Source organism: Dama dama, chromosome 10 (assembly GCF_033118175.1).
Source record: "Dama dama isolate Ldn47 chromosome 10, ASM3311817v1, whole genome shotgun sequence".
Lineage (NCBI taxonomy): Eukaryota > Metazoa > Chordata > Mammalia > Artiodactyla > Cervidae > Dama > Dama dama.
The window spans coordinates 38939226-38949478 of NC_083690.1; the positions used below are offsets into that span (position 1 = coordinate 38939226).

The 10253-nt window shown below is 60.3% G+C and overlaps 1 protein-coding gene across 2 annotated transcripts; it reads left to right on the forward strand.

Moving 5' to 3' along the window:
* The first annotated feature begins 406 nt into the window (after positions 1 to 406).
* Positions 407 to 7092, forward strand: ZNF853 (zinc finger protein 853). 2 transcript variants are annotated; one of them, XM_061153735.1, is made up of 4 exons: positions 407 to 493; positions 645 to 852; positions 1608 to 1730; positions 4437 to 7092. In XM_061153735.1, the coding sequence occupies exons 2-4, from the start codon at positions 840 to 842 to the stop codon at positions 6248 to 6250; spliced, it is 1950 nt and encodes a 649-aa protein (XP_061009718.1). In that variant the 5' UTR covers positions 407 to 493; positions 645 to 839; the 3' UTR covers positions 6251 to 7092. The 2 variants fall into 2 exon arrangements, with proteins under 2 accessions (XP_061009718.1, XP_061009719.1); XM_061153736.1 differs by lacking the exon at positions 407 to 493 and having other exon boundaries at positions 506 to 852; positions 1613 to 1730.
* The last annotated feature ends 3161 nt before the right edge of the window (positions 7093 to 10253 follow it).

The window sequence follows — 10253 nt, forward strand, 5'->3', positions numbered from 1 at the left end:
GGCGACAGTCGCCAACCCGGGCGCGCGGACGCGCACACCCGGGGATGCTGCGGGGCGCACCGCGCCCGGCCCCGGCGCCCCCGGCTCGCGCCCCCCGCGCGGGGTGAGCGGCCGGGCCGGGAAGGGTTAAGCCCACCGAGCTCGCGGCGGCCTAGAGCGGCGGCGGCGGCGGGGGCCGGGGCGCGGGGGACAGGATGCGGATGCCGGGGGGACTTCCTGTGCCGGCCCCCGCCGCCCCCGCCCCCGCCCCCGGCCCGGCCGCTGCCGCTCGGACGCACGGCCGGCCGGTTGCATGCTCGGGCGGGCGGGCGAGCGCACGGGGACCCCGGCCCGGCCGCGGCGCCCGCCCCCCGCCCGCCTTCCGCGCGGCCAGGCCCGGCCCAGGCCGCCGGCCCGCCGGCCCGCCGGCTCCCGGCACCTGTGGCCGCGGACAGATCCCCGGCCGGCCCCGCGCTGCCCGGGGCTGAAACGACACTGGTCCACCGCCCACCAGGTCCGCCCCCGGTCCGCCCTCGGCGCCCGCGATGGTCCCGCCCTGAGCCCCGCGCTGGTTCGGGGCGCTGGCTCCCCCCGCCTCCCGCCCCAGGGGGCCCACACGAACTTCTGCTCTTGAACTCCGCTCTGCCCCCCTTCTTTTGGCCCAGGGCGACCTCGGCAACCCTGACAGCGACAGACCCGTCCCAAGTGACCAGAAAGGCCCCCCGGGTGGCCCAGCACCTCCCCGGCTCTTTCTGGATGGGGGCGCCTGGCGAAGGAGCTGGCTGAACGCTCTGGCCTTCCCCTTCCAGCCCCTGCTGACCACACCTTCCCTAGCGCCCAGGCTGCCTGCAGAGCAGGCGATGCTTGTGCCAGGTGAGGCCCAGGGGGGTAGGTCAGCGGGGCGAACCCAGGGACGCTTTTCTTAAGAGGGTTGGGCTGGATTGTGCGAAGCTGGAGGGACCTGGAGTCATCCTCTTAGGAGGAGAGGGAGGACCGCCACAGGGGCCCCCGGCGGTGGGGGGAGGGACGCTGGAGAGAGGCGGGGAACCCTGCAGACCTCAGAATCGCTGGGGCACAGGGCCAGGCCCGCAGCCCTCCAGTTGCAGGGCTTGCAGTGCTCCGGGAACCTGGCTTCCTGGGAACTGAGGTGGCACCTGGACGGGCTCACAAGGCCCGGAACTGGCGGTCTGCTGGTGATCTGGGAAGACTGGGCGAATCCCCAGAGCAGCCTGGGAGGCAAGAGACCAGGGAATTGAACAGACTTGTCCGTGCTTTGAGGGGGCCAGGGGAATGTGAGATGGAGACGGACAAACAAGTCTTTTTTCCTGTAGACTTCCCCAAACGTCCATCGTCTCTCATCATCGGTGATAGGCAGCTGCAAGGGCTGCCCCAGGCGGGAGGCTGAATGTGGGCCCTGCGCTAAGTCAGGAGAGTCAGGACTACCTGTGCAGGCAGCCGGCCCTGGGAGCAGGGCCTCCAGGCCGCCCTTGCTCGTCCCTTTCCCGGCCGTGGACCTCACCGTCCTCCTTCCCAGCAGGGGTGAGCTGCCGACTCCGGGACAGTGAGGCATCAGGGCCCCTGGCCCGGGGCTCCCCGCTGGTCTGAACAGCTTCCTTCCTTCCCCTCAGCACAGCCAGCTCCCCAGGATCTTGGTCTGACCGCCAGGATGAAGGTGAGGCGGGCAACCAAGACCTTCGTGCGGAAGCCTCGCCGTCTTAAAGATGGGAGCCTGGGGCCCGACACCCCCTCAGGTAAGGGGCTAAGGGAGGGCACCTCTGACCTCCTGAACCAGGAGATGGTCCTCAGGTCCCTGGCGAGGATCCTTTGACAAAGCCCCAGGCCTGCCGAGAGGGAGCCCTGAAGGTTGGCCAGCAGCCCACTGCCTGGGGTGTGGCAGGCAGGCTGCACCCCCCACGTCGGCAGGGTCACCTCAGGGTTTTCTGAGGCCACCGTCGGGCTGCAGCGTTGCTGGTGAGGGCTGCCTGGTGGTGCACACATTCTCAGCCCCCTTCCCCGACCTGGATGCATGCTGATGGGACCTGCTCCTGTTTCCCCAGGGCTCACACAACCTCCGTTTCCTCCCTCTCTCATCCCTGATTCTGGACTTAAGGTCCCAGATTGAATTCAGGGGCTGAGGGACACCCTTGTTACTGGCCGTGGGTCTTTTCTTTTCTCTTTGGCCTCTGATCTTGTCTGCTTTTCCTTGACTTCTGCCTGCTTCCATCCATCTTTCTCTCCTTTTTCCCAGAGGCAAATGTGGCCTTGCAGAACCTTCCAAGACTCCCTCCACCCCTACTCTTGGCAAATCTTCCAAGGCGGCCATGCTCACGGGAGCCAACTCCCCACTTTGTGCTTTGAGAGTGCTGAGTGAGGGGCTGGGCAGGGTTGAACAGAACATGAAAAGGACCAAAGGAACTGGAGGCATTGTGTGGACTCAACTAGGACCCTTGGCCTTCCACCACACCACACCCCGCCACCACCCCTGCCCCCCCACCGCCAGCTTCCCCATGTGACTTGTGAGATCGGAGTTCCCCGACCAGGGATCGAACCCACAGCCTCTGCAGTTAGAGCTCAGAGTCCTAACCACTGGACCACCAGGGAATTCCCAGGACTCTTTTGGTTTAAATACTCAACTGACAAAAATCTCACGAGAGCAGACACATCAGATGACACTTCAGTATACATTTACCCAAATATCGTTGTTAACAGTGTGCAAATGCCGTGAGAAGCAGGGAGTGGTCGTTTGGCCAAACCCCCTCCTCGAAATGAGAGGACCTACCCAGAGGGGTGATGAGTCCTGGCTGCCCCCAGAGGTGGTAGGACAAGGGAGTGCCAATGTGACCTTGGATTTGCCGAGACAACAGGTTGTCTGTGATGGTCTATCTTCTCTCACTTCCCACATACTCCCACCTGGTGTGAGTGTGTAAGAAAAACACACTCACTGATCCATGAACCTAAGCGAAGGGTCTTGGGAATAAGTTTTCTAAAAGGGAATTATTTACATGTAGATATCCCTTGATTTTATGAAATCAGTATATTCCTGGAAAATCAGCCAAAAAGCAAAATTGGGTCAACGAAACCTCTGCTTTCCATCCCAAAGTTGAAAATATGATGCTATGGGAAAAACAGATGTTGAATCAGACTTGGGAATGGAGAAGGCCTCTTTGGATTTTCAGATAGCACAGCAGTATGCTCAGAGTGAGAAACTGCATGTGGATTTTGTGACATATAGCAACGAGATGAGTCCTATATAGCCGAGCTTCCTCTATGTCTTGCACTGTGCTGGGGCTGTGTGTTTATCCCCTCTAATTTTTCGCAATTTCCCCAAAAGGGGTTTAGCTCCTTTAAGTAGATGGGGAAACTCATGTTCCCAGGGATTAAGTAACTGGCCAGGTTCCATGTAGACTTGGGGCTGTCAGTTGTTCCTTTCCATCTGAGAATTAACAGTCTAAAACCACTTCCAGCCTCGGACTTCCCTGGCGGTCTAGTGGTTGAGACTCCGCATTTCTAATGCAGGGGACTCGGGTTCCACTCCTGGCCGGGGAACTAAGATCCTACAGGCTGAGTGGTGCAGCCAAAAAACAAATGAACAAGCAGACCACTTTCAGTCTAAAGGCTGTTTCAGATGGAGCTAGTTGTGTCCTTGGTATTCATATTTCCAAGCTGCTTGCTAATTTTCAAACTAATTCCTAACCCACAGGGAGAGGGATTTTTCAAGCACCTACTAGGGGTGATGCCAGGGCCCTTCCTGCTTCACTCACTAAGCTGGCAGTGCAGGGATGACAAAGGTATGTTCCAGATGAGAAGGGCCCTGAACCTGCAGGAGGTTAACCAGGTGCTACCTGGTAGAATTATTGGGCACCTCCCACCTGGAAACCTCATGTTCTCTCTGACTGTGCTGATTTTTAGAAACTGCCGTGGAAACACTTCCAGGCAGCCTGACAAAAATTCTTTATTATGTACAGAGAGGGTGAATTTCATTTGTTTCAAGTATGACCCCTAACTGAAGTCAGAGTTCAGCATGGGCTTGTGGCTTAGCTGTGGGAATGGCAGGTTCACAGATTCGTCTTGGATGGCGGTTAGGCCCAAAGGACTTTTCAGGGAGTGGTGTTGGTGAGCCCCAGGCACTGGGGGTGGTGTCACTGCCAAGGTCTAAGCATCAAGCCTGTGTGGAAGAAGGCCCCAAGGAAAGGTCGGGGGCCTGGGGTCCAGAGTGATGTGACCAGCTAGCTGTCCCTTGGATACATTTCTAAGCCAACTCCACACTGCTGGGCATTTCCCTTTCTATCATGCTGCCATTGTCACGTGGTCCCGTGTTTTGGGGGTCCCTGCTGAGGGCTGAGGAGCGTACTGTACATGGGGAAGGGGAAGGAAGGGAGGAAGGACATCATGGGAGTCTGAACCAGAGAGCTGACTCCAGGTGTTTCTCTCTTGGCTTTCTGCCATTCCCACTCCAGGGGGCAGCGGTGGGAGTGTGAGTCAGGAGGGAGAAAACGGTCAGGAGAGGAGCAGCAGCCCACCGCGGCCAGCAGTCTCAGCTCCCAAGCGGGCCAGTGAAGTCGCTGAGGAGACCGTGTCGGGACGGCAGAAGCTGCACACCCAACAGTCCAAACAGCCGCCAGAGCGGCAGCCACACAGCCAAGGGTCAGGACCTCAGCCAGAGTCGCCGCGGCAGCAAGATGGGCGAGAGCCGCTGCCCCAGCCGCAGCCAGAACTGCAGGAAGAACCCCGGTCTGCGCCACAGGGGCCGCCGAAACCGCGGCTGCGGCTGATGCCGCGGCAGAAACCGTCACGGGAGCAGCCCAGGCAGGTGCGGCGGCCGTCCCGGCTGCGGCGGGGACGGTTCCAGCGGCAGGAACGGCAGGAAAAGCCCATGCGTGTGCCGTATGAGCAGCAGAGGCAGCTGCCGCGGCCGGAGCAACCGGAGGAGGGGGCCGTGCGAGAACAGCCGCCGCCACAGGACTTGCAGCAGGGATGGCCGCAGCTGCCGCAGCAAGAGGTGCAACCGCTGCCGCAAGGGGTGCAGCAGCCTCAGCAGCCTCAGCAGCAGGAGTCATTGCAGCCGCAGCAAGAGCAGCCCCAGCACCAAGGACAGTTGCAGCAACAGCTGTTGCAGCCGCCGCCGCCGCCGCCGCCGCGGGAACAGTTAGAGCCGCAGCGGGAGCACTTGGAGCTGCAGCAGCAGCTGCAGAAGCAGCAGGAGCAGTTGCAGCTGCTGCAGCAGCAGCAAGAACAGCTGGAGCTGTTACTGCAGCAGCTGCAGCCCCGGCCTCCGGGGCCGCAGGAGGAGGAGGAGGAGGAGGTGGAGCTGGAGCTCATGCCGGTGGACGTGGAGTCCGATCCGGAGCTGGAGCGGCAGCGGCAGGAGCTGGAGCGGCAGCAGGAGCAGCGGCAGCTGCAGCTCCAGCTTCAGGAGCAGCTGCAGCAGCTGGAGAAGCAGCTGGAGCAGCAGCTGGCCCAGCCGCCGGAGGTGCAGCTGGAGCTGACGCCGGTGGAGCCCGGGGCCCAGCCGCCCGAGCTGCAGCTGGAGCTGACCCCTGTGCCGCCCGAGCTGCAGCTGGAGCTGGTGCCGGCCGCCGCGGGGGCGCCCGCCGCGGTGGTGGTGGCGCCCCCGGGCTACGTGGTGCTGCAGGAGCTGATGGTGCTGCCCGCGGCAGCCGTGTCGGCGCCCTCGATCGTGGCCGTCCCGGGCCCGCCGGGCGGCGGAGCGGCCCTGACGCCGGCCCGGCCGCCGCGACGGCGGCGGCGCGCCCGGGACCGGCCGACCATCTGCGGGGAGTGCGGCAAGGGCTTCAGCCGCAGCACGGACCTGGTGCGGCACCAGGCCACGCACACGGGCGAGCGGCCGCACCGCTGCGGCGAGTGCGGCAAGAGCTTCTCGCAGCACTCGAACCTGGTGACGCACCAGCGCATCCACACGGGCGAGAAGCCCTACGCGTGCCCGTACTGCGCCAAGCGCTTCAGCGAGAGCTCGGCGCTCGTGCAGCACCAGCGCACGCACACGGGCGAGCGGCCCTACGCCTGCGGCGACTGCGGCAAGCGCTTCAGCGTCTCGTCCAACCTGCTGCGCCACCGCCGCACGCACTCGGGCGAGCGGCCCTACGCCTGCGAGGACTGCGGCGAGCGCTTCCGCCACAAGGTCCAGATCCGCCGCCACGAGCGCCAGCTGCACGGCGCCGGCCGCTCCCGGGGCCTCGGCCTGCTCCGCGGCGCGCGCACGGCTGCCGGGGGCACCCCGCGCGCCGAGCCGGCGGCGGACAAGGCGCCCTGACCCGGGGTCGGGGCTGGGGACGGGGCGCCGAGGTCGGGGAGGGCGCAGCTTCCCCCGCACCCGGGAGCCCCGCGCGCGCTTGGAAGTTTTGACCGTGTTCCGCAACATCCTGGAATATCGCTGGGACATCGCTGGCATCCTTTTTCCGGGCCAACTGAGTGACGGACCGATTCACCCTCGGAAACACTCCAGGGAGGAAATCGACGAGGCTAAAGCGGCACGGAGGTGGCACATTGCCGCCCACAGCACATAGTTCAGGGTCGTCTTTGGGTACCAGTTTCTCCCCCAGGGAAACTGGACTTGACTGGAGCTGAGAGTCACAGGGGAAAACGCCCAACGGCAGGACGAGACGTTGGGTGCCATTCGACAGAGCTCCAACACTAACCAGGGAAGCCGACATACGTGGTATAACGCACGTGAAAGAGTCCTGGTGAAAATTATTTCATGGGGGAAGAGGAAATTTATCTGCACTACGTAGAAAACTGATCAAGGCATTCAGTTGTCCTCAGTGGCTTTTGCCTTGAAAATACGCGAATGAAAGTTCATCAGGGTGGATGAAATCCTGATGTAAATGTTTTGTGTTCATGAACACAGGGTCCCAGCGTCCGCTGGGTCAATGTGCAAAGGCCAGGAAGTCCACTCTGGGCGAAGGTGAAACCTTCCCTCCAGTGTCACACCCAAGCAAGCTTCCGAGGCAGTCGCTGGGGTATTCCCAGGCTCACAGTCCGTCCCTAAATCCTCTTGAATAGAAGCCCGGGGGCGGAAGCAGAGGGCATTCTGCGAGTGCTGTCCAAGGTCCTAAGGGGTGGTCCTTCCATCTCTCCCACAGACCTCCCGTAGCGCCCCCCCCCCCCCCCCCCCCCCCCCCCCCCCCCCCCCGGCCACACACACACCTTGCCTTCTCAGAAGCCAGTGCACCCACTGCGACTTGGGGGCTGGGACCTTGAGATGCAGGGGCAGGTTCTCCCAGGCCAGGCCGTAGGGCCGGCACGAGCAGACCCTGCCTCATCACTGGGGGTCAGAAGGAGAATGCTGGGGACAAGGACAGGAGGCAACAGAAATGCTCTTTATGGCGATTTTGTAAACGTCTGGGGGTCAGTCGGAGTAGCAGCAATCTCGATGTCTTGTGGGAGGGCAGGATGATGTGGGGGCACCTGACACTGCTGGTCCTTCTGGCTCTTCCTGCCCCCGGCTCCCCCACATGGCTCCTTAGACGCTGCCTGACCCCCCTCCCTGCTTCTCCTTTACTAACACAGCCTGCTCCGTTTTGCCAACGTGTTGGTAAGTGAGAAACAAAATAAACAAAAATGAGGAAGCACCTTGTCCTGTCTTTGTGTTTTCACCTCTGGATTTTACGGGGCTTCACTTCTCTGTCACACTTTCCCCATTGCTCTAGAAGCAGACAACTTCGTATTCAGACCCATGCCCAGCTCTGCACCCCAGACCCTTCCTTCCAGCCTGAGATTCTTGGCCAGGAATGGGCTTACGCAGTACAACTCTGCTGGGAGGGATGCGGACCAGAAGGTGGATGCTGGAGGAAGCCGGTTTGGGCGTCTCCTCCGGACAAGCTTTGAAGCTGTCCAGTCCAACGGTAGTGTGGACTGTCGTGACCGTGGCGAGTGTGCTGGGTCACCTGGAGGGGTATCGTGGGGACTGAGGCCTCTCCCGGCCCTGAGAGTCTCTGGCTCTAAGACTCAAGAGTCAAATGCTCTCAGATGCCTTCTTACCATCTTTGTCTCCCCTTGTCATCCAGCTTTTGCGTTCAAACGTCCCGCCCTCAGCTCTTCTTTGCTGGATGACCCTGGGGGCTGCTGAAGCCTCTTGACCCACCCACGTGGGCAGAGAGCTGGATGTACCTGGGGATTGCCTCCCCCATGGTGGCTCTTGGCCTGTGAGAGACAGGTGTGGGAGGACGCTGCAAGCCAAGGTCCTCCCCCTTCCAGCCCGCACCGCTCGGAGGCACGGATCATGGCCAAGCTTGTCTGTGGGATCCCATCCAAGCACCTCTGCAGGGTTGGCCTTGAGACTCGCCCTTACTCTACTTCCTCTCCTTTCTGGTTTTATTTCCTTTACTCAGATACCCGCTGGGAGCAGGGCCTTAATAAATCAGTCACGCCTGAGTCCTTGTTTCCAGGTCTGCTCATCAGGAGCCCACCTTAAGATTGATGGTGTTGATGGTGGTCTTAGGAAGTGGAGTCTAAGGTGGGGACCGAGGGCTTGGACCACTCCCCCATCGCAGCAACAGGCTCTCCCTGTTGTGTGACTCCTGGCTGCTATCATGATGGACAGGACAGGATACCAGGTGAGAGGGGCTGCCCCAGCTCATGTGGCATCTTGAGGACTTGGGAGATGCGAGAGAATGGTTATTCTAGGGACTGTGGGATCGGTTGGTTTTGCTGAGCACCACTGAAGCCATGACATGCCTGAAAGAGGGGCTCGGGATCACAGTCACCAGCTGAAAGGCCCAGAGGGACAGTCAGGAGGCCTCTGTGCCGTAAAGAAACTCAGCTCCTCCTGCCAAGGACCGACTACCAAAGACCAGGCACGGGGCCTGTGGCAAGAGGAAGGAAAGTTCTGGATAGGATTGGGGATGTCCTTGAGCACACACTCCCTCCGACTCTCGGGACTTGCCTGGTGGTCCAGTGGTTAAGAATCCACCTGGTAATGCAGGGGATGCAGGTTTGATCCCTGGTCAGGTAATTTAAGATCCCCTATGCCACGGAGCAACTAAGCCTGAGTGCTGTAACTCCTGAAGCCCGTGTGCCGCAACTAGAGAGTCTGGAAGCTGCAACGAAAGATCCTGCACGATGCTGCAAAAAAGACCTGCTGCAGCAAAGAAAGAAAGAAAATGTAGTTTAAAGGCATCAGCTGTGCCTCTTACCTTGTCCAGAGATGGTTGAGGCAGGTGTTTTTCAAGACACTCCTTGCACTCCTATAATGAGGTCCCAGCCCCAGCATGGCTTGGCTAGGGCAGTGCTGGCTCTGCCAAGAGAGGGGAGGGTTATTTGCCAAAGGAGCTGCAAGTCCTGGCTAATACCTCCTGGCAGGAACCAGGGAAGTACGCTTGGGAGTGGGTCTGGAAGGTGAGGGGCTGGGAGTGGGTGGTATTTTAGGCTGGAGATTAAGACATGCTCCTGGGGCTTCCCTGGTGGCTCAGAGGTAAAGAATCCGCCTGCCAGTGCAGGGGGCATGGGTTCAATCCCTGGGTCGGGAAGATCTGACATGCTGCAGACCTACTGAGCATGCAATTATTGAACCTGTGCTCCAGAGCCCGGGAGCCGCAACTACTGAGACTCAAGCATGCTAGAGCCCTTGCTCCCCAAGAAGAGAAGCCGCCGCAATGAGAAGCCTGGGCACTGCAGCTGGAGTAGCCTCCATTCAGCACAACTAGAGAAAAGCCCGTGCAGCAACAAAGACCCAGCACAGCCAAAAATAAAGGAAATAAAAAGACATTCTTCTGTGTCCTCTTGGGCCTGAGCAGGAGCCCCAGGAGATTTGCCTCGCGGTTCTTACTTCCTCCTTCTGACTTGGTGACAAACTTCCAGAGGTGACGCAGGTGTGTTTGCGGGACCAATGCCACATGTATGGTACCTTGGGACATATTTTAAGATCTGTCCCTCTTCCCAGTGGAGATAACCCACTCCAGGCCCACGGCTTTGTAGCAGGGAGGCAGGCTCCCTCAGAGCCTTGGCCCTGGCGAGGGCTCCACCCCGCCTCCTCCCGGCATTTTCAGCCACCAAATCGAGTGGTTCTTTGTCCTGAGTCGGCCTTTACCAGGTTCTGTCCTGAGCCCTAACCCTAGCACTAACCCTAAGTCACGGGGGAGCTCTGCTTTTCTGGATTCATATCACACTTAATCTGTTCTGTGCTGGTAGCCAGTTAGATGTGACTAATTCATGTGTGTTGAGAGATATCAAGGGAAAATTAAAGACAAGAGCATCAAGGAGTTTGACTTGGGGAATTTTTGTAACGGAGTTCAGACCTTACAAGGCTGGCTCATCAA

Excerpts from the sequence above, each read along its gene's own strand:
- ZNF853 (XM_061153735.1), top strand. Across the intron at positions 1,731-4,436 it reads GGGGCCCGACACCCCCTCAG|GGGGCAGCGGTGGGAGTGTG; the intron begins GTAAGGGGCTAA and ends TTCCCACTCCAG.